Source organism: Haliaeetus leucocephalus, unplaced genomic scaffold (assembly GCF_000737465.1).
Source record: "Haliaeetus leucocephalus isolate CR32 unplaced genomic scaffold, Haliaeetus_leucocephalus-4.0 Scaffold1014, whole genome shotgun sequence".
Taxonomy (NCBI): Eukaryota; Metazoa; Chordata; class Aves; order Accipitriformes; family Accipitridae; genus Haliaeetus; species Haliaeetus leucocephalus.
This window is the reverse complement of record NW_010973450.1, coordinates 2,904,668-2,932,598: the sequence shown is the minus strand read 5'-3', so window position 1 is coordinate 2,932,598 and position 27,931 is coordinate 2,904,668. Positions and strand designations below refer to the sequence as shown.

Here is a 27,931-nt window from a genome sequence, read left to right as displayed (position 1 = left end):
ATTGTTCGGAGCTTTTCATAATCCACTGATGTCCCTTATGCTGGAAGCACAGGGAAAAGCAACACAAGAACTTTGCAATTCTCTGTATCCCAGGATAGGAGTGCCTTGTTTATACTGCCTGATTTTGCCCAGGCCTTGCTGTTTCTGTATTCAGGAACTGTTGTCACTGCAGCATGAACTGAATGTATCACACTTGAGACCATCGCCCGTTGCACCCATGTAACCAGTATAATTGTTTCCAAGCACATTCACTTAATTTTTATGTAGTGATTGCCTAGATTTATGAATGGCTAAGTACACCTTAAGTGTATTGTGACTAGATAACTTTTACCTAATGTACTTCAGGCATTGTGAGATTTTTCATTTCTGCTGTACCTGATGGTTTTCCTTTTTGTATCCCTGTTTTTCAAGAATCTGACTTAAGACATTTAATCTCTTTAGTTTGCTTATTCAAGCTGTAATAAAAAGTTAGTTCAATGATGTTTCTTAAAAAATTATAACCCTGCAAATCTATTTATTACAATAAATCATTTCCAAAAAGTACCAAAAAAAATTAAGAATTCTTTTCTCTCTTTCTGCAAGTGGTCTTATGCTTTAGAGAAGCCAAACACTGGCAGCATATTTAATATTGCTTGGTCTATTGATGGCACTCAGCTAGCTGGAGCATGTGGAAATGGACATGTCATTTTTGCCCATGTCGTGGAGCAACGCTGGGAGTGGAAGAACTTTGAAATAACGTTAATTAAGAGGAGAACCATGGAGGTAATCTTCACAGTTCAGAGCTGTGCATTCTGATTACTAGCTTTCTAGGGCTTTTTTTAATACAAAATGGGAATTTTTAAACCTTGACAAAATATTATCCTTTTTTTTTCTGTGTATATATGACTGAAAATGTTTAAGATCATAAAATGGCCAGAGTTAGCAAATGTAAATAATTATCAGTTGTACAGAAGATCAGATCCATGTAAACCAAACTATACCACCATATGGACCAGAATTACATAACCCAGAAGTACTTTATTCTCCAGAAAAATGCAAAGCTCGCTTGAAGAGGATGTGAAATTAGCTGTGAGAGGCCGCTTACAAGAGAGAGATAATTTCAAGTGTAATGAAAATGTTTCTGCGGAAAACTACAAATACATTGACCAAAACCAAAGCATCGTATTAAATAGTATTACAGTAATTGTCAGTGAAGGTGAAGCTCCATAACTAAATATAGATAATACAGAGGAGCTTTCTTTACCTTATCTGCATTCATGAGTTCTTGGAGGCACTGATACACTTTGTAATAGCTAATGCTTTAGTAAGGTTTACTGTATCCCTGTTAATGAAGCTATGACGAATGTTGCTGTCTTAGGGCATTTCCAGATAAATTTGTTGCTGACTATAACTATAAAGAGTCATAATGTGCTTTTCTGCACCACATATTGTATTACAGCTTAGATTCAGATCTTCCAAAGCTACAGAAATTTGTCATATATCATGTAACATACATCAGGTACCTGCATGGTGCTTCCAGCTGAGTACTGAGCAATAGGCATTGACCTCGGTGGGAGCTGCCAAGTCTCAGCACTGCTGGAAATGAAACAGGCCCCTACATGTGGTTTCTGGAGCTTAAGTTTAGGATCCTTCTTTTGAAAAATCTTGGCCTGAATCCACATTTAGGTTACCAAATATCTGGGAATTAATACAAAAATATGAATTTTTACCTTCTAATTTGTCCTCTGTGTTCCCAGACACTGACTCACAACATTCACTCTCTGAACACTGGGATAATATAAGATTTCCATTCTTACAAATTTTCCAAATTACACATTTGGTATTGGACACCGGGCCAATATTTTCAATATCGAAGTCAAGTTCCTAAATTCCTAATTAGGCCCTTAAATGTTTTTTGGTCTTGATTCTTTCAATGTTAAATATGTAATTGGGAAAAGTTGTAACAACAGAAATGCTGTATTACAATTTGGTCTGGTGGGTGGGATAACATGAGTCAGTGTCTGGGAACACAGAAGACAAATTAGCAGGTAAAAATTCATATTTCTTCTTTCATTCCCAGACATCGACTCGTAACAGATGGGCTCTGCGAATAATCTCCAGGGTGTTTGAATATGCAAACAACTGAGGAAGTATAGCTAACCCTGATTCGGGACTAATTTTTTATTTTATTATTTTATAGTGATTTTATTTTATTCCTATATATTTATGGAGGAAAATATCGCCTACAAAAAAGTTCTAGATGCGTTCTTTTTTTCTGAGTACTACAATAGCTAAGTTAATTATGGACATATCACTGTGGTGGACATAGCAATTAATATGTCTTTGGAAATGGTTTCTAGGCTTTCATAATAATTGAGTTCAGTCCTTGTTTTGCAATTGGTTGCATAATGGAGAAAATCAAACAGAAGTTACCATCCTCAGAATGGTGACATCTTAAAAAAAAAAAAAGCCAAAACCCCAAACAAGCAAACAAGAAAACCCCTGTCATAAGATATTGCCTTAGATTTTAGCCACCTAAAATCTTTGAGCTCAAAAATCTGTGTTGGTTACAGGCAAACTGTGATTTTCTTGAAACATTGTCATTTGAGAAAATTTTCATAGAAATGGCAAAGGCACATCCTGCTCAGCAAGGCCATCTCCTAAATTTCTCTTACTTCAGAGTGTGGTAGCATTAAAATATATGCTGGAGCTATTCAACATCTAGGTAACATATCTTTATCCAACTCTTGGATATTGCTGAATTGTTTTGATGGGATCATGGTGGGATTGCTAAAGTATTAGATTTCAAATGTTGAAATAATCAGCAACTGAACACTGAGTCTTAAAATGGGACCTTTCAAACATCCTTGATCTCAGATACTTTTCTCAACCTCATGTATAATATCGCGCTTATACCTTATGTATTCCAAGTATCCATTAATTGCTCCTTTCTTTTAAGGAACTCCGTCCAGCTCTTCAGTAATTATTCATTGTTTATGCAGAGTTTATAGAACCTTTGAGTTTAAGTTTTCACCAGTGCTGTGAAAGTGTGTGTTCCCACATGAATACATTCTGCTAATGGCATAATAGTATCAGCATGTACTTATTATAAGAATATATTTCACTAGTTACGTTTTGATTTCAGTTATTGTTGTTTTATTCAACGAAAATTTTCTTTTGATTAGGTGCACAATGTTATTAATGATGCAGTAGATTTGTTGGAATTCCGTGACAGAGTTATTAAAGCCTCTTTGAACTACGGGCATTTGGTTGTTTCAACTTCTCTTCAGTGTTATGTGTTTTCGTAAGTAATACAAATTCATGAAGCTTTCTCAAATTTATCTAACGCTTGTAAGAGAGTAGCAGAAAGTTTATTTGAAGTATGGCGGTTATTTTATTTTTATTTTTTTTAACTACTTCAAATATTCTATAGAACCTAGCATTATGTACAACAAAATGTATTGGAGTATATTTGCCCTCCCCCTGTCACCCCGTCTTTCAGCTTCTTGCTGGTGCCATGACTGCCTGCTCATTTTGCTACAAAAATTTGGCAGGCATTCTTTTCATGGAGAGGCAGCAGGAATGGATGCAAGGGTATTTGTGCCTCCATGTAGGGACTCCTTTTTGGATACTGCTTCTGGCATGCCATTATTTTGGAATAGAATAGGAATGATTCAATCCTGCATCATGTTTTGAGAACATGATACTCTGTTTCATATGCTGGAATTTAAAGTTTACTCCTAGAGGCACTTATCTGTTCAGTGGGATGACTAATGCTGAACAATAATGCAGCCTGTAATAAGGCACACAAGAGAGGGACTCTATCCTACCTCCAGATCACTGTAAAAAAGTTGAACCACAATTCAGAAATATTTTTAAAATGTGTTTGTCTCATAAATATGATTTTGCTGTTTACTAAGACTCCTAGGTCAGCTGTTACTAGTGCAAAGGGATGCAAAAATGAAGGCAGAAGTGTTATTGGATCATACTGCATGGTTATCAGTGTTACTTGGCTTCCTAAATGCTGTTTTCCTTTTGAAAACCTCCCTTTTTAGGAATGTTAGATGATTAAAATGTGTATGCTTTCCTTAGTGAATTCAGCTTCGTATTTGCAATGATATGTGAAGATTAGCAGTTTTAACACATGATGATCTTTTTCTTTCAGTACAAAGAACTGGAATACACCACTGATCTTTGACCTGAAGGAAGGAACGGTTAGTTTGATTCTACAAGCGGAAAGGTAGCTAAGTTCTTGTAATGCTCCCTATTAGATATGAACATGCATTTCCTAACATTTCGTTATCTAACAAAAGCACATACTGAAATATTAGAAATAGACAAAAAGTATACAGTATTGTTAAGTAGCATGTAAAGGCTTAGCTGGTATATTTGCCATAGGTCTGTGATGGTGGTAATGAATCTTTTTCTACATTATGTATGTTTATACTCTTACTTATGGAAGAAAGTACATCTTCTGACATTATGCTAACATCCAGGGGTTTTGACATTTTATATTGCATTTTTGAACTGGATTATGTATTACAGAAATTATCTTTGGTCTCCAATTTTTATTAAAAATATTACCAGGTATGCCAAATAAAAAGAAATAGTTTCATTTTTCTCACATACTTGTATTTATATTTGCAAGAAATTACTATTTTTTCTCAGTTTAAAAAGCCTTGAATCTGTATTTCCTGAAAACCATTTGTCAAAGAGATCTTTATGTGTGCTTTTGTAGAAAGTCTTTCAAAGGACTAAGAATAGGAGCAGAAGTAAAAAATCTTGAGTTTTGATTATAGTCCTAATTCTTGTGGACAGATACTGTTGGACAACTATTTCAGCAAAGTGCAGCACAATGCTCACTGCAATTTTGAGTGTCCCAGATTAAAAGCACTTATGTCCTAGTCTACAAAGACACTGCAGTAGAGAATGGGTAAGCAAGTGGACAGGATTTTGAAGATCAGTTTTTAAATTTGGAGTTTTGTGCTGCTGATTTAAAAGTAAATTTTGAAAACGTGGCACAGATCTTTGGCAATGTAGGTGATCCACAGGAATGAACCTAAGGTTGTGGTAAAACCACTCTACCTTGACAGATATATGTGCAAACAGACAGTGATTCATTTGGTGCCAGTGATTGGTAGCACTTAAAATAGCTGAGGGTCTAACAACTGGCTTTTTATGGATGTGTTTTGTGTCTATGAACTATAGATACTGTACTTACCAAACAGTTATTGTTATGTAGAGCTATTTGTGTTCTGTATAAAAGTTTGCAGTGTGTTCCTGCAAATAAGTTATTTTTCACTGAAGCCCTACACCATAATAGATGGTGATCACTTCATTAAAAGTGTCTTCTATTTGCTTTACGTTCTAATCTAGTAGTACTGAAGAAAATGATACAGGTAATACTATTTCAAAGGTAGCTGTAAACATTAAAGCTGTTTCTCACATACGTACACACAGCATTGTCTCATGGGGTGATGTGTGGGGAGTACCATCTGCAGCTGTGGGCTGTGTCATCAGGAGTTGTAAGATTTAAATCTTGTAACATCTATAACAGATAAAATCATAGTGATTCCAAATAATAAGTATTTCTCATGGAAAAATATAAATGTTCACATTAAAACTGAAATCTTCTATATAGAACTTTCAGAATATCAACTTTGAAATGTAAGGCTTAGAAATTATATAGTTTAACTGAAAACAATTGCAGGATATAAGGCAATTACCTTCAAATTGTTGAAACTGTCGTCATGCTTTTCTGTATTACTTAGTGATTTACTTTTTTGTTGGGGGTTTGTTGGGGGTTTTTTTTGTAGGCATTTTCTTCTTGTAGATGGTGGAGGACTTTATTTATATTCATATGAAGGAAGATTAATTTCCTCTCCAAAATTTCCAGGAATGAGAACAGACATTTTAAATGCCCAGACAGTATCTCTGAGTAATGATACTCTAGCAGTAAAAGACAAAGCTGATGAAAAGGGTAAGTTCTCGGTTCTAATAATTTCCTGTTTGCTAATAATTCATTATGAGGTTTTCAGCATCTTTGCATTTAACTTTACATAGCATAGTTATGGTAAAAAAGAAAGCATGAAGCATAAACAATTTATCGATGATATAAATTAAAGGTAATATTTATTATGCAAATTAATTAAAATGATGGGGTTTGCTTAACTTTGATTAAAAAACATAAAGAGAATGATATATGTCTCTGCATTACACACAGCTGGAAATTCATCAGAGAGCCATGGAATATTTGCAGTAAATACTTGAACAGTAGGTTTTCACTCTCTGACATGTGATTTTCTAAAGAAGTACCTCAGCAACTTTTTCTGCTTGATTGCTGCTCTTAGAAGCTACCAGTACATTAGCTGTGATTAATTTTAGTTCTCGGATGTTCTTTGCTTTAGTTTTTTGGGGGGTTGTATCTTTACAGCATGTAAGTTTGTGTGCAGCTGATCTGACCATAGTTACGAGGCTGTGATGTTCTGTCTCAGTGTTGTGTTCCTGAAGATTTTTATGCTCTTAAATTTTGTGGTTTGGCATCAAAAGCACTATAGTTCTAAAACACAATGTGGCCAAATGAGCTTCAGGTAAATTTTTGCATTAATGAGTGGTACAGGAATATCTTTTTGTCAGTCAGCTTTTTTCCTTTGTTCTGTCTCTTGATGCAAATGTGTGAGTTTGCCTGTGCAACAATTTAAATTTTAAGTGTCTGCTGGAGACAGACGCTTCCATTGCTGGAAAACCCATGGCACTATGACTTTTGACTTCATAACTGTGCCATTTATAGGCCATACAAATATTACAATAGAGGGCTGCAGTGCTATCTGTAGCTGTATTTCTCCTGTGATATGGCCAGTAAGGGGATTACCAGTGGGAACAACTGTGCACAGGAGGTGCTGTTATTGCAGACTGAAACAGTGAAAACTTCCTGCCCGTGGTTCCAACTGACACTAACTCAGTCTATTATCTGTAACTCTGTTATCCTAGACTTAATGATTACATTTTAAACAGTTTCAGAATTTTAGAATTCGTTGCTTCAAGGAAACACCATATTTATGTTCTTTTTGCCATAGAAAAAAACCTTTCAGTGTGAAGTACCAAAGGCAAAAGAAGATCCTGGCAGGGAGTTAGCCCTTTGGTACTGATTGCTTGGTAGTTTTCTCAGCATATAACCTGCAACTTAAATTACTTGGTGAATGAAGAAGACCTTTGTAATGATCCCTTAAAATATCCCTCCCCAAGCAAAAGAATTAGGCGAGGTTTTTCTCACTTCCTTGTTACAAAGTGGTTTTGCTACTACGTACAACTTACATATTTTTTTTTCCTTGTACATCCTTATCTTTTGTGTGAGAACAAATACTTTCCTTCATTTTGAATAATTATTTTTAAGAGTAGTAATATAACTGTAACGTGTGTTTCATTTTTTAAGGAAAATTACTTCAGAAAATATTATTCTCAAGCACCAAGACATTAAAAATATCTAAAATAGCTGTGTAATAATTAAAATGGATTTTAGTCAGCAAAAATATATTTCAGTGTAAATTATTCAGAAGGAAGCAGTAGTATGCAAAAAAAAAATATAAATGGATAAGCGAAAAGTTGTGTTTTATTTCTGATCTTTCCTCTTTGTATGTGTGTCTATATTTATATTACACAAGTGTATGTATGTTTGTTTTTATATTACTTAATATGTATAACACAGAGACTTTATTGCCATATTGATACTTTGATGCAGTTGGAATAAAAACAATAGAACTATTTTAAATAAATTGAGGTTATATAGAAAATTCACCCATAAATATTGACTGCTGTCTATTTAAGATTTTGATGGTAAACTCACTCTCTTGCTCCATTCTCCTGCCCATCTTCCCGAATGGGCTGAAGAGCATCTCCATCTCCCAACCATTCTATTAGTGTCCTGAAAATCTTGTCAGCCAGTTCTGCACATAGGCTAATCTTCATCAAAACTGTAATTTAGAGAGGCTGGGTTTCTGGCTGTGTTTTCAAGATAAGCTCTCCAAATGATCCTGTTAATAGGAGCTTCCACCAGGGCAATGAGTAGGGGTGGTTTTTTTTTTTTTCTTTTTTACATATGAACCCCACTAGTAGTGGTAAAAAACCTTATAATATGCCAGCACATGGGAAAACAGATTCTTGGCACAGGAAACCGTGGCTTATCTAGGCCTGTTTATTCTTCTTGACTCACCCCAGCAGAAGCGTTTTTTTTCTTTGCCCTATTTTGAGGGCAGGTCTGTTTTTCATAATGCACTGCATTATATAAATATCTAAGATAGCTGAGTTTGATACGGGAAGCAGTTTACACGTCAAAGCATGGAGCCTCTACAAGCTAATTTACTCTGAAACAGAGATACAACTTTCTGTGCTTTGTTACTTGGATATTATTCCTCTTTCAGTAATCTAGAAAAAAAATTGGTACCTCTGCGCTTACAGCCCTTCCTCAATCTCTAATGAAGCTGGAAGAGGGAGGTGAGCCTATTCTCAAAAGGGAACTGCTGACCCTAGGAGCAGTTATTCCATGATAATAGAACACATGTGTTAAAAGACATACAGTAGGTGTTCTTTTTCTCGGAAAGTTCAAAGTGAGAGAATGCCCTTTGTTTATATTTTTTATTTATGCATATAAAAAAGTATATTTTAGGTTCTAAATGATTGTAAGGTGATATGGAGTTTTTCCAGATGGGGGGTGGGACCAAACCCCCCCCCCCCCAACCCAACCCCAAACTTATTTTCTGAAATACCTTAGTAAGCATTGTAGATAAATGAAAAGTTAACCAATTTTACTTGTCAGTTGGGTACAGTGGTTTTCTTTAAAACTCTCTTAATCTCACTTCCTATAACTAGTATAGTAGCAGTAAAATTGGCTTGTATAGCTAGATCAAAATAAATTTCATGCATAAATGTGAGAAAAATAGCACTTCTCAGGAACTACTAGTTTTCTTTTGTATATTTAGCCAGCTGCCGAGAGCAGCACTTGTGCAAAACCCTTTCTTTTCCTCCTCTGCAAACTCAACCAATGCTTTCTGAACACCTGCTCTTACAGGTTGGTTTTTGTTTTTTTAAATTCTGCCTGTATAACCATTGACCTCAAACCAACATCCTGTGTCCTAGTGAAAGAAACGCACAGCAGGATTAACATGTTAACATCGCCATCCTTTGGAATGAGCATGTATGTTCATCTTATATTGTATACTTACAGGTAATGTGTTGAAACTGCAGGTGGGATGTGTTACTGAACATCTGAAATGTTTCTGTCACATCTGTGTTTTCCACGAGCGCAGAATCATGTGCTTTAAATTACAGCTGGGGTTTCTTATAAAGTTACTGTTTTCTCTAGGTTTGAATACTCTACCTACAGCTGTCTGAATTCACGTGTATATTCACAGACTATGTATAAAGTATGTACGAATAGTTTTTGAACACATATGGATCTGTGTGCGTCACACACTCACGCATACACGGGTATATATAGAGACAGACAGACAGAAAGAAAGAGAAACTTTATTTTTAGGCAAGTTGCAAATTTGAGTCTTCACTGGATATTCCAGAAATACAAATGATGTAGGTGGGGGGTTTTTGGAGGGTTTTTTTGTTTTCTTTTTCTTTTGAGGGTAAGGCAGGGAGAAAGTGGAACAGATGGACTTTTGGTAAAGATATCAAGAATTATTTATAAACTTCAAGTATATCTGGGTAAAGCAGATACTTTTTCAGGAAGCCTGTTATTAATATATTGTCATTAACTGTATCATCATGACAAGCAGAAACCCTACACCGTCCTGGAAGAAAATATGCCTAGGGACCACTGTATCAAGAATTTTAAATAGAGCAGATTATTAACAAAATAGAAAATGCTTCTGAAGAATGTTTTACCCAATAATTCAAAGGACAGCTTTCTATATTTCTGATACTAATTTCTTTAGGAAAATATATCAGTCAGTGGTATCCCTTCCTAAATTTTCATATTCATCAAAATTGTGGGTTAAGATGCAGTAAACCTATCAGTTAGATTACCAATCTATCTTGGTAATGTTAATTTATTCAGAATGCAGGATACAAACTTGCATCAAATGGAACTCGGTGTCATTTCGGCAAATGACCGTTTGACCTGTGATAGGAAGTAAAACATTAGTTTTCTCCATTCTGTATCAGTCCATAATATCATGTTTCAATGGCTATCAATGCTCTGAAAATAATGGTATTTGAGAATTTTCACAGATCACTCCAATTGCAAAATGAGACTATTCCTAAGCTCAGCAGCCTATGATGGTTACACTTTCCCCACTGATTTTTTTTCCCCACAAGATTCTTTTTTCACCAGAATGTGAAAGTCACTGGTAAATCTAACACACAGTCACAAGTATCCACTTGCAGTAAATTATGCTCTGAAAATGAATGGAACTGCTTGAAAAGTCTATGAAGAACTGTTGCTTTTGACTAACAAACCATATAATTATTTTTATTTCTTCAGTTATCTACATATTTGAAGCTTTATCTGGAAAGCCATTGGGTGATGGAAAGCCTCTATCCCATAAGGTAAGGTGAAGGATATAATGTCTCTTTTTTATTATACTTTGGAATTACAAATCAATAATGGGTTTCCTCAATAATGGGTCTAATGACCTATTAAAGGTTTACAATCTTAATAGAAAGGAGCTTGACAACTCTAACTGACTCTTAAGAAATAACAAAAATCAGATTCTTTATGCAGTGTTGGTGTACAAAGGGATATACTGCAGGTTGTGTTCAGTTACTGGCATGTGTTTCCCATGCACGTAAAAGTTTGAAACTACAGGTAAACGGTTTTGTTGTGCAGTAAAACTGATCAACTGAGTTTCTTTGCATGTACTCCGAAGCACCTTTTATTAGTGCCGACCTGTCGTTAACATTGAAGAAAAGAACATCAGTGAAAAGTTGTTTGTCTTCAGTTTGAGCTTTTATTGTTTTTACTTCAAAAATGATTGCCTGAACTGCATTTTACTTTTCTTCACTCTTTTGGTATACAACAAAAGCAAAATTAGGCAGATTCTTTGGAGAGAGGAATAAACATTCATCTTTTAGACAGCTTTTGCTTTGGGACTGCCACTTGTATTTCTGTAGTTTTGTGGTAAATTCCTAAACTGCTAACTCTTCTCTGTTGCAGGTTTTTTTTAATCTGCATGAAATTAATTTATATAATGCTTCATTCAACAGAGAGGACACACATAAAGTGTCTTCACAATCCAGTTTTTCATGAGTTTTATGCCTTGTTTTTAGTAAAGCATTCATTTGTTTGAATATCACATGCTTTCTGTGATACGAATCTCCAAAATAAAAATCAGATCTTTTCTTTTTCCTTTTCAGACGGAAATTGTGGAGATTGCTTTGGACCAGAAAGGACTTACAAGTGAAAGAAAAATAGCTTTTATTGATAAGAACAGAGATCTTCACATTACTTCAGTTAAACGGTTTGGAAAAGAACAGAAGATTGTCAAAATAGGTAAGAAAAATTCAAAATAATGTTTAACTACACGCTAGCAGGCAAATAGACTCTTATCTAGTACAAGAGACAAAATTTTACTTTTTAATTGAAATTGGACTTGAAAAAGATATTAGAAATAGTCCTGTGGCTTTCGTAAGATAGGGATAGAAACAATTTTAGTACATTTTATCTAAAGTCTGTTAACTTTTCTGTCAGTTACATGTAAAGCAGTTATTAACATTTATGCACTTGTTACTGTATTCCAGAGCAAGCAGGTAAGAGGATATTGGAGAAGGATGTATTCCTCAGAATTATTCGATACAGAATCTTTCAGACCTTTTTCTTGCAAATTCAACCTCTTAGGTTCATAATATTTTTAACTAAAAGTTTAAATGCTGTACACAGGCGCGTGATGCAGTAAGTACAAAGGTGCAGTCTGACCACTGTGTTAATTTTGATGTCTAGTCTCAAAACTAAGTCCAGAAAACATTATTCTGAACATAACTTACTCTCAGAAAGAGAGAACTGAATTTGGGTGAAAGTTTGTAAGATGTGACCTTACAAACTAGGGGGCTAAAACCAGTCCTTATAAAAGGAACTAAGAATGACTAATAATTACCCTTTTACTACAGTTTTAGAAGTGTACCATTATTTTGAAGTTTCTTGTGAAAATGCATATTATTCTGTTATCTTTAAATTAAGGGACAATGGTTCAAACTTTGGCTTGGAATGACACATCTAACATTCTTTGTGGAATTCAAGATACCCATTTTACAGTGTGGTACTACCCCAACACAGTCTATGTGGATAAAGATCTTTTGCCAAAAACTCTGTATGAAAAAGATGCAAGGTAATATATCCTTTTTGATCAAAATAGTATTCATATGTATTTTAACTAGTTTACTCATTCCTTAAAGAATTATGTTAATTTTCACAGTTGAAGTAGAAGCCAGGGTTGCAACTTTTAAAATCCTTTTCATGTTACTACTTCTTGATTAGGAAATTAAGAAAAAGTGTTTTATAAGGTGTATCATAAAGTTCAGAGTTGAAATGACGATGCACAGTTTAAAAGTAGGATAGCATCTTGATGCAAAAGCAAAATTTTAATCATATCACTTGAAATATTGCCTTAGTTGTTTGAAAACAAACAAACAAACAGAAAGATCTCTTTAAAGTATCTGTTGGATATTAAAAGTATCAAGATATTGGGTCACAGATAATATTATTTCTAGCTTAGCATGCTTACTTTACATGTTTACTTCAGCCTGTATGCTTTGTGATATGAAATTCTTCACAAAGAATACCTGAATTCATTATTTCATTCTAAGAATTATAGGAGCCCAAATATTTTTTTACTGAAAAATGTATTTGAAAATTTTTGCACAGATACCCAGTCTGCATTTGCCTTACTGCCAGTGAATGTGCATAACTATCATTTTATTTTTAGAGAACATTACAACTACCTGTTGGATATCACTGTAGAATAACTAGATGCTTAGATTTTTATATGCTCTGAAAATGAAGTATAATCACGTTGTAATTTTGAAACAAAGGTTTCTTTAAATTCTTAATGTTCTTTTCAGTAAGAAAGTGAATATTAACTTACTTTTCTTTCTCTACCCAGTGAATTTAGCAAAAATCCCCAGATTGTACATTTTGTAGGAAATCAAATAACAATTAGAAGAGCAGATGGTTCACTTATTCACCTTAGTATTTCACCTTATCCTGCGATTCTTCATGAATATGTTACTAGTTCTAAATGGGAAGATGCTGTCAGATTGTGTCGCTTTGTCAAGGTAAATGCTAGTTACTGGGAATGTAGAACTTATGTTTTCAAGTATTACTTTAATAATAATAATAATTGCATATCAGATGCTACATGTCATTTCTATTCTGCTTTGTTGGTGATTATTTTTGGGGTGGTCATGAAAAATAACACATTTTTCATAATTACATAATAAATATATAAATAGTTTCATAATTTTCATTAGACATAATAAAAATTCTTAGTTTTATTCACACCAAAGTCCAGATGGATTGAATACCGGTTCTCACAGAAGTTAGTAATAAGCTTAAGTTTTTAGGACTAGGCCTTAATCAATTAAAAATTATCTGTATCGCCACATACAGTTGCCCGGTATTTTTTCATATTTTATTTCACTTGTTTTTGTTTTTTTTTCCTTTGCTTTCTTTTGTGTATGTATTCAGGCAACAGCAACAGATGAGGTGAGTCTGGCAGTCTTTAAAACAGACAAACAAAAATCCCCCCAAACCCTTCTTTCTTTCCCCCATTTACTCCTAGAGAAGAGTTTAGCACTTTCATATGATTATCATGACCTTGAATGTGTATTTCAAATATTTTTGTATTTGCATTATTAAATCAATAATACATCCAGATAAGTTGGGTTGTATAATGATTTTTATTTTGATTGTTACCCCTTTAATACTAGGCTTTTATTCCAGTATTTGGCAGTGGGAACGGGGATTTCAAATAACAGAATTATGTTAACTTTTTGAGTAATCTAAATGTGTCATCTTCAAAAATAAAACATCTGTATCAGGTGGTAATATTCATAATACTGTTTTTTTCTGATTAATATGAAGGTTTTCTAATTCAAGGATTTTTTTTGTCAAACTTTTCTTTCATTCTCTTCATTCTTACAGGTAGAGTGATTCAATGAGTTTAATCATACTTAAAAAGAAAAATGTTTAACATTTTTGGTGCTTTTTTTATGAAATGCCAAGATAGGTATCATGTTATTTCACTGTCCTTTTTTATAAGCTCTTCCTCATTAGTCCCTATCTGTCAACAAGTGAAGAAGACCTTTCTCTCAAGAAAAACTGTAACAGAATCTTGATTTTCAGTCTGAAGAGTATTCGCATCATCTGGTTTTAAGCATGTAAGTTAGGTACCTAGGTCTCAGTCTTTGAAGACTTCTCCTTTCCATTGATTACAAAAGAAAGTTTTTGTCCTTGATAGAAGGTAATCTAAACTGGCCTAAACTAGATGGTGTGAATATCCTTTCTATTTCACAATTTGTGGTGTTTGGGCTGAGGAGTGACCTGGAATACCCTTACACCAACGTAAACAGAGAGCCATCACAGCTGGCTTTGGGTTGAGTACTTTGTTTATCTTTCATGATCCCTAAACTCTTCATGGGGATCCGGGGCTATTTTGTTGATTTTGGCAACCTAGGCAGACAGTTCAAGGTATTTCGAGTCAGTAATAAGAAAATGGACCATCTTTCTGAGGAAAGAGAGAACAGCAAGACCTATTGGTGAAAAACTCCTAGAAACTTGGTCTCTTGCATAATTTCAGGCTAAGCTTTCAGCATTTTATCACCTAATTTTCTAAATAATAGGGAAGTGGGAAGAGAACGTGACAAAGATTTTGTGTGCGTTTGATTCTCTGAACAATTTTGATTCTCCAGAATTATGGGCTACCAGCAGGAACGTTAATCTTGTCCTGAATCATGGTAAAGAGTAGGAACACGTGGGCAGATGTGGAGATGGTGATAGTGAAACCACAGCATTAGGCTAAATTACTGTATTTCATGGGCTTTAGTGGGTCTTACCAGTTTTGTTTAATACAAAAGCGATTGTAAGACAGGGCATGGTAACGTGTTTAGAGCATACTCGGTGTAGCTGTTTATTCTGATGTAAATCAATAGTAATGCTATGCTGCTTCTAAAAACCTATCCACATTACAAGGTGTTTATTTTCAAATTTGTTATTGAACATATTTAACAAAAATATTAAACCCCACCAAATTCCTAGAGTGCATGTGGACTAACAAGTGCATTCAAAATTATATTTTTCCTGTCTGAACTAGAGTTTTCAGATGTGGTGGCCTAAACTGTTAACTAATGTGTTTTAGTAGTATATCTCTGTCATAATGTTGTCAGACTTGAAAAGGGAAGATACAGAATGTCAGGATCTTCCTAAGTGTTTTTCTGAGTTAGTGGGGTTTCCTTAAGGTTTTCTTAAAAAAAAAAAAAAAAAAAAAAGGCAAAAGTCATGAAAATAGAAAACAAGGGTGTAATATTATTATTACTACTAAGTTTTTCTAATTCTTAATTCTAAACATAAATTGGACTGAAAATATCACAAAGGAGACAGACAGAACTTTTGAAGCTCTTTCTTGCTTTTCAGCAGGCTCATCGTCTACAAAGTAATTTTTTTTTTCCTTTCTCTCTGTATTTGTAGTACGTTGGATAAATGTGCAGTTATTGTTATTTTCAGCATCATGGTTCCAGTACAGTTATTTGTGAAGCCAGGTTGAGATGAGCCAGGTTAAAGCACTGGTTTTTAACCACAACCAGCACTTTGGTTTCCAGCATAGTTCCACAAGTAATGACAGGGACACTGATCATGAGGTCATAAAGTGATACTATGGCAAGAGTTCGTTACTGTCTGAGATGCTGAAAACTAGCGATTCATTCAGCCACGCTGTCAGTCTCAGGTGATCACAACATCAATGTTTTTATAATGAAGGAGAAATAATTATGTAGTGACTTGCTAATAAGAGACTTAGACCATGAGAGAAATGTTGTGTTTGTACAACAATAACAATACGTTGTTTTCAGGACTTGTATACTTCCTTTGAGAAGTCATTTTTAACATGATAATAAATATTTGAAGTTTTAGGAGTTACATTTTTTTAAATTAAATTAAATTTCTTATTTATTTATTTCTTATTAAATTAAATTTCTTAAAATCCTTAAATTTCAGGATCAAACTATGTGGGCATGTTTAGCTGCTATGGCAGTTGCCAACAAAGACATGGTTACAGCAGAAATTGCCTATGCATCAATTGGTGAGGTAAGAGAATGGTGTTGTTTATTTCCAGTTAAATTGTTGCAAAGCTAATTTTATTAATTTCCCTTAATTTAATTCTTGTACATCTTGTTAACAGATTGACAAAGTTCAGTATATCAATTCCATCAAAGATCTTCCATCAAAAGAGTCAAGGATGGCTCATATCCTGCTGTTCAGCGGAAACACCCAAGAAGCTGAAACCCTGCTTCTTCAAACAGGCCTTATTTATCAAGCAATTCAAGTCAACATTAATCTTTACAATTGGGATAGGTAGTATTTCTTCAAAGACAATATGTTTATAAGCAGTCTTGCTGAGGTAACCTGTAAGTTTAGATCAGTCATTTTATTGCAGATACTTAGCTGATTAATTTCCTATCTGGAATTGCCCAGAGCTGTAAAAAGATAAAGTAAATCATATCCTGACAATAACCAAAGAAGTAACTTTTTTCCTGTCATATTTAGAAGGTACAAGTATTCTGTGATAGAAGTCCAAAACATGCTTGGAAGCATTTTTAAATAACACTGTGCTTTTTCATTATTGTTAACACAGAAAAGTCCTTAGCGATACCTCAAACTGTATGTGACCCTCAAAGAATTAAGGCTGTTTTGAAATGTCTTGTTGCTAAAAATAGATACGTGGTTATTCAGACTCCCAGCACTGTGTAGGTGGATGAAATATGAATTAGGCCTGGGAAAACAAAGTAGGAATTTCTCCTTTAAACAAAACCCCACGTTTTCTAACAGAATCTAACAGAGGCCATTTACTTCTAACTTCTCTGCTATTATATTTCTGTCACTGGGTAAAAAGTTGTTTTTCCCCCACATATCTGTGTTTTTTATTATGTTGCCTAATATGTATCATCTAAAAACTGTGTCTATCAAACATAAGTATTCCTTATGCCATTGAGAAGAAAACAGACGCAAGAGTACTCAATTATACTAATCCAATGACTAATCTTTCCCACCTATAGAATATTCGTAAATGCTGTGTAGCGTACGCCATAAATGTATATTGCGATGCTATTCAGAAGTGATTCCTGACTGTAATAAAGTTGTTTACAATTATTACTTTTGCCCCTTTATATTGAGAGTGCTAAACTCTAACCATTCTGGTTTATTTCCTTGAAATAAAAAGACTCCCATTGTCAAACTCCAGTGATGTGATGAGGTTGTCAACAGAAATAATTGTTGGATATTTTTTATAGCATGCATTATAAAAGTAGACACTCTCCTTCACTGGCTACTTTTAACCTCCTGTGACTGATAGTAATGTAAAACTGCTTGGCACTATAGATTAGGAATCTTTGCCTGCAGCCCAAACGCTTTTCCGCTTATTGTTTTGCAAAACCATGGTGATTGTAGTTGTGCCAGAGCATTTATATAGCCTGACAAGCACATTTCTGTTTTATTCCAGGGCCCTAGAACTAGCAGTAAAGCACAAGACACATGTTGACACAGTCCTGGCTTATCGGCAAAAGTTCCTAGAGGACTTTGGTAAAAAAGAAACAAACAAAAGATTTTTGCAATATGCCGAAGGTGTAAGTATTACTCAGAATTATTCCTACAGCTTTTGTCCAGCCTGCTCTTTGTAGCCAGTTTGGGAGGGTGGGGGGGAATTGCTTTTACATTTTTCTTCTTCAGTTCAAATGTGGACACAATTAAGATTTTACATCTGAGTACAAGTTCATAGCTTGATGTGTGGCTACTTGGCTAGTAATAGTTGTGCATGTGTTTTATTTGAAGGCACAGGTATGGAATGTATATATTTAGTATCTGGCAAGGATTATACAAATGAAGGCACAGTTGGTTTCTATAAACAGGGAGCTAGACCTTACTATGGTTGAATGTGTACCTCTTAAAAGTCTTCAACATTTTTATGTAATTTTATGGATAGCAACAATAACAGAGCCTGAAGGTATCCACACATATATTAAGAGTGAACTACGAACCGTTCTGTCAAATATGATAAATAGCTAAATATACAATTTCATCAAACCACCAGAAACCCTCTCCATAATCAGTAGGTCATTTCAATTTATTAGCATTTCACAGGTCCTGAAGACCGAGGACAGGTCTTACAGTTCATAAGCTAGAAGTATCTTAGGTGCCACTGGAGTACTTCTGCACATTTCCTTTATGAGAGGCACCCACGTGTGCACCTTTGCACTTTCATTGAGCAGCCCTTATGTCCTTCCTGCTCTTCCCCTTGCTGTTCCTAAGCATTCTGAGAGTGAAACTGTGAAAAGAGACGTGTACTTTGACTGTGTCGGATCCTTTCATCCACTGTAGCTGATGGATCAGGAAATATATCTGAGTTGTTAGCTCAGGTCCTTTAATTGGGTAGTGCCCATTATACTTTCAATAAAGCTCAATTTCTAATATAAGTCATTAGCTTTTAGCACTTCTAAGGCTGTTTCATTTCCTAAACAAGAATAAAAGTCTGCACGTATCTAGCCCTGCAAGGAACCATTGTGCAGTACTTTACCGAGAAAGTATAGAAAAATAACAGAACAGATTCCAAGCACTCTTACCATGCAGCAATTTTGGCTGCTATGCTGGAAGTATGTCTTCTACATACTTTAAATCCATTATTAAGCAAAAATCATGTTAATCCCTTGATGCTTCTGAAATAGACTTTTTTAGAAATACTGTCTTGTCTTTAAGTCACCAAGAAAGCTGTAGTTTCTGGAAGGGTTCCTAAGCAATAACACCTTGTCAGTGACAAGGTGTGAGCAGAGTGATGCGAGTGGAGCCTGTTTCACCTTACATTCAGTCTTGAAACTTAGGTCTCAGACTACAGAAGATTTCGGGAGTAAAGAAGTCCTTTTCCCCATCCATGTTCTGGAGGTCTTTTCTGCTGGCTCTGAAACTAGGAGAGGACCTCCTTAATGAAGTGGATTTTAAGCTCTTAGCCACACTGGTAACTAAATTCTTAATTCAGCCTGTTAGACTCATGTAGCACAGTTAGAAGGAAACGTTCAGGGCACCGAAGAGAAAAGCAACATTTTGTGCTGCTATTCCTTCTCAGGGGAAAAAAAAGGGGTCTCAGTTTCCCTCTCGCCACCTAAAGCTCCTTCACGCGTAAGGAAGGAGTTTCTACCTCTTCTGTACTGCAGCTGAGAGCACTGATCTGCAATCAGATACAGAATCTAAACAATGTGCTTAGTTGTTATATCTCTTGTCTTTATATATAAGGTATTATGAACCTAATATGTATACTGAGAATCCATATCTTGGCAGTTACTAGGTGTCACTGGCAAGGGTTGTTGGCTTCACTGGCACGTAGCTCTCTGGGCTGGATGGCAGAATTAGCCATATATATGGCATGTTTAGCATCTGTGTGACATCTGTTAAAGCAAACACATTCTTTCTTAAAGCTCCATAAAGATTTCAGTCATCAGATACAAAGCACCTGGACCTCAGTACTGAATTGAGGTATTAACCTTTTCACATGAGAATGTGGGTATTGCAGTTACATCTTGCTTCACAGAGAATCTTCCTTGTTATTTCATGACTTAGTTAACAGAGTAACAGCTACTCTGAAAATTCCCTGTGCAGCAGTTGAGATTTTTTTTCCCATCCCATCTTCGACTGTCTTAATTCTTCAGCAATAAAACTGAAGTTCGCAATTACATTTTTGCCCAGTTTTTGGACATGTTTTTATAGTCATCAAATGCACCATGATCTATTTTTTTTCTTGTCAAGCATTCTTGGAAAGACAAACAACTGTTGTACCCCCTGTACCATGGATACTGTACTATATCTATTGTCTGAAGTTTCACTGAAATAGAATACAGCCAGAAAGTGATGATTCTCTGCAGCTGGAGAAATGCCAAGATAAAGCTAAAACACTTATTGATGTAGAAGACAAATTTCAAGCAGAAATCTGATTTCTGTTATATCAGATAACTAGTGTTATATGCTATCAGTTTGCTTGGTGGACTTTAGGTGCAATCAAAAGACATCACTGCATGTATTATTGATAAAGGGCTATAGTCTCAGTAATAGGACACAGATGTCATTACACTGAAATTAGATGCAAGTTGATCCAAGTGATTTTCGTGTTTTATTGGGGTTTTGCCAGACACAATGAGATGTATTAGTATTTGTTAAAATAGATCAAGCTTGTTTTATTTTAAAGGTGGAAAGCTCAGTTTGTTAGAACTCAACTGTGCCTTCATACATTCCATTAGTGTAAGTTGTCACTTATACATGAAGAGCTATATAATGATTGATATGGTCACTTTGTAATTGTAATTTCAAATTGTACTGTTAGTGAATAGCTATCTGTTTGACCTCTCTATATAATGTTAGTTGACCTCTGCATACTTGCTTTTCTGTTCTTACAGCTGGAAGTTGATTGGAATAAAATCAAAGCCAAAATAGAGATGGAAATCGCTAAAGAAAGAGAACGAGCAGCAGCCAGTCCCACAGTGAGAGCTAGTGTAACTGTACAGCAATAACTGTCCTTTTGGTCACCTTAATAAGTGCTTCTTGAATATTTTATAGTGGTGTATTTTGACAAATTTGAATAAAAAAAGCCGTAGCAAACATTTTGTGGGGAACAGGAGTGAGAATTGCTGTAGTTCTTGTTAACTGTTGGATGACAGGCAGAATTATTTATTTACTGTAGTCTCATTTTGAGTTGGGGTTATGTTCTGATGCCCTAGCTCCAGTAAGTAGCTACATTGTAGTCCATAATACATGTATGAGAAAAAAGGGAAACTAACTGTCTTTCCATTAGCGGTGCTTAAATTTTCATTGCCATTAAAATTATTTAACCTTGGTTGCCTCTAATTAAGTACTGATTTCCCTGTTTAGGCACCTAGTTAAGTAGTCTGGTTATTTCTGCAGCCTCAGGGACCTCTGAAAAGACTTATTTAAATTGCCCTAAACCAAATTGACCAGACTCTTAAGTGTTAAAAATTTAAAAAGGAGCTTGCACCTATAAAGTACAAACGAATATTTCACTTAGTTATGGTAATACATATTTCTGCCTGTACGTAAGTACTAGCAAGTTCTTTAATAGATGATTTCAGATTACTTCAGCGACACAGGTTTGTCACTGTAGCAAACTATTTAGCAATAAAGGATATTTTCTGAGATAATGTAAATTGTTTAAAATACTATGGAATGTGCTTTGAATGTTGTATGAAGTAACAAAAGGTGTTGTTGGTTGGTTTTGTAGAATCTAACACATATAATTGACAAGGATATTCAGAGCTTCCTTAAGGTTAAAATATCATATTAATTTAAAATCCACGTATTTTTTCTGCCCAAAGCACTTGACTTGAAAATACTGTTTTTACATTTGTGTTATTTCATCAAGATATATTTTTCTTTGTTTTCCATGTGAAAGTGGCTGCATATGTTAGTTGTTCTTTGCAGAAGCCCTTTGCATTATAAATACGTGAGCAGGTTATTCATAATTGACATTGTATAATATGCATCTTTCAAATGTTACCATTAAAATGTTAAATAGCTGTATATCTGGCAAATTTCTTCTGTTTTGTAAATCATTATATATGGCACTTTTTTACATGGTTCATAAATATCTTAATAAAAAAAACAAAGGGTTTTGGGTTTTTTTTAATGTGTCTAACAGATGATGCATTAGGTGATCTCCATTGATTAACTTGACTGCTAAATAAAACAACAGTTTTGTTGTAGCTCATTTGAAGCTCCGCAGTACTCTGGTGTACTGACATGTGGCAAAGTGAACACCTTCCCCTTCCATTGACTTGGAGAAAGCACTTACTAGTTCCAGAATTGAGCCCAAAATATCACTAATGGCAAGTGTTTAATGTTAAATTTATGAAACCTGGCTCAGATTTGTAATGCAATGTAAGCAATTTTTGAAGACCAGTCTAGTGGTGATGCAGAGCGCAGGGTCTCAGCTCGATCTTGCTCTTTTATTCTTGGGCCAGTTGGAAGTACAGCAGAGGCAGCAAATTCACTCAGCTGCTTGAAAAAGCTTCGTGCATGCAACAACTCACCATTGCAAAGGTGAGAGAAAACAGTGGAATGGATGCCACGCTTGCAAAGGTACTGTCTTAGACTGACTGCCCTTCAGGTTGATGTCGATGTCACTCACAGAAAGTGGTACTGCAGTACTTCAGGCTGGCTCTCCATGTCTCAGTATTAATGAGAAGTGTTGTATTTGTAGGTGATGGGAAAGGTTGTTTAGTTCCTAGGCCAAAGCACAATAAAGACCTTAAGGTATTTATCGCTGATCAGATCCGTTTTTTTCCATGCACATCCAGTTCTGAGCTACATGCTGTGCTGAGCATGTTTGCATTAAACAGAAAAACAAAGAATAGAAAACAAAGCAAAACAAGTATTTTGGAAAAACACTGTTGTTCTGTTCCAATATGCAGATAACCTGGTACAATTCCGACCTTGGGTATGAAATGTAAATTTCAGAATACTCTCAGAAGAAAACATCCTTATGTGGCTTACCTGGGATTGTTGCAGGGTTTTTATGTAGCACAATTGCAATTCCAAGAAAAGTGCCCTCTGTCCAGTCCAAGATAATTTTGTGCTGGTTTGTCTGGGGGTTTTAAACTTCTGCATTGCATTTGTCTGTACCTGTTTTCAGTCATTTTCAATAGTTCATTTAATGACATCTATTAAGTAAGAAGAAATACCAGGAGGATATGGATGTTTCAAGTATGTTTATAACAAGCTGCAGCGAACCTTGCGTATCTGCTTCAGTGGGCCCTTTCTGATGTGTTCAGGTAAGATTGGCATATTAGCAAGTGCAAAGTAAGATCAAAAGTACTTTCACCCTACTGGTCGTGTTTGTGTCATATTACCTCCTTGTCCAAACCCTGATTTAAAACTACCTAGAGCTGTAAATGAAACAGCTAATCAGTTACTGGTTGCATTATTGTCCAGTGCAAGAATACTGATTCTTCAATGATTTAAGAATACCTATTTTTAAAACAGATAGAGCCCTATTTAACTATTGACTGTTTAATTTAAAACATTGTAAACCTATTTAAAAGCAGGGATTAACAGGATTGAAATTTAATTGTTTTAGTTGCTGTTGTGATGGGTCAGTTATTCAAATATAACCCCTATTTTGCCATAGCCAGATGGGTGTTGTAGTTCATATACTTCATTTGACATTGACCACAGTAGATTCTCTCTGGTTGTAAGAAGGGAGATTCAAATGGATATGTGAAAAATGTGTCTTTAAGTGAGGTAAAAGCTAAGCTGAGTGTTTAAAAGCCATAACTGAATTAGGAAAGCAATATACTCAAAAAATTGTTGTTGTGTGCATTAGGTAGCACTTCTGTCTTTTAAACTTTCAAACATTACAAACATTGCACTTGGCTCTCCTTGCACGTGGGCTTGGAAATGACATAAAAATATGCAGAAATTTTTTTCCCCATTCTAGCAGTGTAATGGGGGACAAACCTAAATAATCTGTTAATGTCAGTCATTACCCTACCCTGCGTTGGAGGACAGATGTTTTTACATCCTAGTCTTCATGTGTTGTCCATCATCTGTTTGGTGACAGACAGAGGTTGCAGTCTGTTCCGTGTGGACAGTTTTCTGTTTATGGTGCACAGCGGCCACCACACGTTTCTAAGAGAAGTTACTGATGGGTGCTAATGGTGGTTGCAATGAAGCGCAGTGAAAAGATTGTTATAGGAGCATCTTGGATTTGAAAAAAAAAAAAAAAAAGTGGATGTACTGCTTTAATCTTGCTTTACACCATGTTTAAGCTATCATTTTGGAGGCAACGATTCCAGGTAATGCAAATGGTTAAAGAAACATTCTTCATTTTTACCTCTAGCTTAAATATTTTATGGTTTGCATATTTTTAATAGTTCAGAGGAAAAAGGAAAAATACTTCTTGTGTTCTGGTATTTAAGACAATAAGGCTGTGAGATCCATATTTGTCTGTCAGATTTTTATCCTTTGGAACTGGAACAGGATGAAGCTTTGAATCGTCTGACATGAAAATTTAATTTCACAGCGTACGTAGAACCACTTCTTACTGCAGAAAAACAAACGTTCATCTCTAGAAGATTTTGCGCAGGGGAGAACCATGGGTATATCCCATTCGTACTAGAGGCCAGAAGCCGTGTCGTAGTGGCATCTTTGAAGGAGACGAGGTAACAGGAGGTAAGAGGTGGTGTTCAAGTGTGTCTGGGAGTTAGGAACTCGGGGCTTCGACTCTTGTTTGTGGCTTTGTCGTGCCCTCTCTCTGCCTCGCTTCTTCCATCTGCAGATGGGAGTAATGTATTTAGCAATGTTGCAGAGCTGGTTTTTGGATTCTAGGAAGTTAATGTATATAATGCGGTCAGACAGCGGAAGGGCTGGCGAATTACAACTTTTAAAGGTTTTCAAACCCCAAACCAATAAACATTAATACATGTCATGGCACTTGATGAAGACGGCATTGACAGATGAAGTCACTTGATCGTGGTGATCCAGCAGGCCCACGCAAACCGGCAAGCAGACCGAACCGTCTCCCTAGCTGAGCCCTTCCCACTGATGCAGACAGCTGGAAGGAGACCATCCTCATCCCTGCTAGAAACTGGGATAGTTGGTGAAGGCAACTGAAATGTCAAGGAATCGGTCTGCGAAGCAGACTACAAGATGGAGCTGTGCAGCTCAGATTGAATTTAACAGAAACCGCCCAGACCGAATTTGACGGAGGTTTCACAGCCAGGAGTTCAGCGAGAGCTGTGTGTGCAGCGAGCACAGCTGGGGAGGAAACTTCCCGGGGTCTGCCTTGAGCTGCAGTGGGATTTCATCCAAACCTATCAACCTGCGTTCTGTTAAAAGGTAAAACTCACTGTTGTAGATAACCAAAACCATCCTGCAATCCTCTGGGACTTAGTCTTTGCTATTTCTTCAGAAAATACGTAGATTCTATTGAATAGTGAATGGAAATACTGATGGTAAAAGGGGGAGAAAAAAGAAGTGCTATCCGTTGAATTATGATGTGTCGGTACTTCTGATTCCAAAAGAAGCAAAGTAAGAACCAAAACGTTGGTGTTACACTGACAGAGTGAGTCTTAGGAATGGCAAATGCCTCAAAGCTGTGAAATACACTGCTTTTCAAGCAGTAAAGCAATTTGAGAGCTGTATCTCACTGGCCTGGTGCCAGCCTTGACATGATTTTTCAGGCATATCCAGCAAATCTGCCTGAAAAGTGATGTAAGCCCACTGTGTTTGGTTTGGGCCCCTTCACTGAAATGATGAATTCCTTTACAGTTTAACTTTTAAGGAAAAATTAACTGGGAATTTTCATCATTTATAAAATAGAAGTCATCATTTTGGCAAGATATTAATCTCATATTTTGCCAGAACGATGCCCTTCCTGCAGCTACAAGTTTTTGAAGCCTACAGGATTAACCAGTCAGCTTAACCATGATACAACCAACTCACAAATATGCCATTAAAGATTCTCCCACATAATCTGTGCTGTCTTCAGGCCTAAAAAGAGCTGCTGAAGAGCTAATTCTCATTTGCAAGGGACTGGTATCTGCTGGTTCTTTGTCTGCTTTAAACCTTTAATAAAATATTGAGGTGTGGAAAAATGGGAAAACTGCTTGGAAATTGGAGTGATCTGCCTGGTGATGGAGCTACCCTCAGCCTAGTAAGAAGAAAAGCATGCACATGATGGAGAATGCTGACACTGCTGCTTAAAAATGTAAATAAACTAGGAGACGTCCTCTCTTTGAGCTTTCACTAAGTGATTGGAGCATGCAAGCCTCATTAGACAAATAAACCATTGCAAATGATTACTCTTTCAGGAATTAGGGTTTTTTGGGCGTAGACGCATCTGCAATGAATGGTCAGTGAAGAGCTCGGTTGTTCATTGTTTTTTCCAAAGCTCTTATGACTCATCCTTCTTTCATTCCAGATGTTAATCCATGGGTTTCCATGTAAATTAACCAATCTGCATATTCATTTCTGTTCAAAATAGAACATAGAAGGTTCTGTGTAAGTGCAAAATTGGTAAGTGGTATGATTTTACTCTGTTTCAATTATTGGCTGGTTTATATTGATGACTATGGGGATTAGATCAGCCAGTTGCACTTGTATCTTGCTTGTCCATAGAAATAAGAATTTACAATAAAAAAACCCAAGGCCAACTGTCATTTAATAACAACAAGAGAGCATAAGTTCTATTTTATTTTGTAAATTAATACGATCAATTAAAAAGAAGAATCTGGGGTGAATTATGATATATCTAGAAACAAAAGCAAGGTAGAAAATACTTTGGAAAGAGTTATAACAACCATGGAAGGAAAAAATGGAGAAAATAGGCACTAATGGCTGTTAAAACCCTGATGACTGTGGCCAAGACCTGGCAAAGGCGTATGCATGTGCTGCCCTTCATGGACCGTGGATAATCCAGCTGGACTCACAGAGGTAACTCACTGTGTGTAGGAGACTAAACCTTTCCCTCCTGTTTTCCTGCTCTTTTTCCTTTGGACTGGAAGCTTGTAGTGTTCTGGATTTTCAGATTTCCTGTCCGGTACCAACCCTGCAGCTGACTACACCTGGTTGCAAAAGTGCACACCAAGAGCTGTGAGCGTGCCCGCAGGACCAGGTTTTCACTAGTCTACTCAGAAAACTTAAAGCTGACTGTATGTAAGTGATGAAAATCACTGCAGAAGCAGATGTGAAGATCTGCTTGGTAAGCACGAGAGAGCCCAAGCAGGACTTAGCTGTTCATTGCTGCTCTCAAAAGGGGCAAATTTCATGTACATTACAGCATGGTGTCCTGGGAAGCCAATTTGGCTTGTTAAAGTTGTATTGTTTCAGTTGCCTTATTCACTTCAGAATAGTCAAAGTTATAAATAGCCAATAATGGAAAAGCTAGAAGCTTTCTAAAACAAATGCAATTCTTGATGATATTACTGAGAGATAGGGGGAAGATTGGGGGGGAAAAGGCAATTTATTGTTATCTATATTTCAGGATTGATATTCAATATAGAAATTTCGAGACTTCAATTTCTTTATTTTTGTGAGATCAGAGATATCCCATGTCATATTTATTCAGTGGCTCCAAACTCAGCTGACATTTCATGACTCCGTAAATACAGTTGTATTATAATTGTTGATTTGAATGTGTTATAATTGTTCATCTGTATATATATATATATATATGATTTGAACTGCAGTAGCTATAGCATTACTTGTGGTTTTATGCAGTCGATGGAATATAAGCGGATGATTGTGCACTGAGCATTATGTTAATGTAAAGTGAGCACGGCAATTACCTGTTCACCAGTTATCACAATTGCCTGGCTATCGTCTTCTCCTGGGATCATCTCTTTGCCTTCCCATAAAATTTGACATACTAATGTATCCTCTGCACTGATATTTTACTCTGTAGGGTATGGGGAAAAGTTGGGGAGAAGAAAAGTTTTTGTGGATTGATCATATGTAAGAATCTCTATTTCCAAAGTATATTTTTATTGATCCAATTCGGTCAAGGGTTGCCCCATGCTATAACATTTCAAATACTGAAATGCAAACTGTTAGTTTTAATTCATGTGCCTTCACCCTACTGTAAATGTTTCTAATGGGAACCAAGTGCTTCATATGAAAATACGATGGTCTGATATCTTCAGGGAAATAGAGGGATACGTTCTTTCTCTGCACAGAGCTAGGGAATATGCC

At 35.8% G+C, this 27,931-nt stretch overlaps 1 protein-coding gene across 4 annotated transcripts in view; it reads left to right on the top strand.

Moving 5' to 3' along the window:
- Positions 1-21,549, top strand: part of IFT80 (intraflagellar transport 80) — a 56,443-nt gene extending 34,894 nt beyond the window's left edge. For 2 of the 4 annotated variants that reach the window (XM_010584968.1, XM_010584969.1), the window contains exons 10-22: positions 583-762; positions 3,165-3,283; positions 4,145-4,219; positions 5,796-5,959; positions 10,469-10,533; positions 11,341-11,476; positions 12,161-12,308; positions 13,083-13,254; positions 13,667-13,684; positions 16,190-16,279; positions 16,374-16,546; positions 17,691-17,814; positions 20,626-21,549. In XM_010584968.1, coding sequence (XP_010583270.1) covers positions 583-762; positions 3,165-3,283; positions 4,145-4,219; positions 5,796-5,959; positions 10,469-10,533; positions 11,341-11,476; positions 12,161-12,308; positions 13,083-13,254; positions 13,667-13,684; positions 16,190-16,279; positions 16,374-16,546; positions 17,691-17,814; positions 20,626-20,739 — 1,578 coding nt within the window. In that variant the 3' untranslated portion in view covers positions 20,740-21,549. The remainder of the gene's footprint in view (positions 1-582; positions 763-3,164; positions 3,284-4,144; positions 4,220-5,795; positions 5,960-10,468; positions 10,534-11,340; positions 11,477-12,160; positions 12,309-13,082; positions 13,255-13,666; positions 13,685-16,189; positions 16,280-16,373; positions 16,547-17,690; positions 17,815-20,625) is intronic. The other 2 variants (XM_010584972.1, XM_010584970.1) reach the window with 2 other exon arrangements.
- Positions 21,550-27,931: the final 6,382 nt, after the last annotated feature.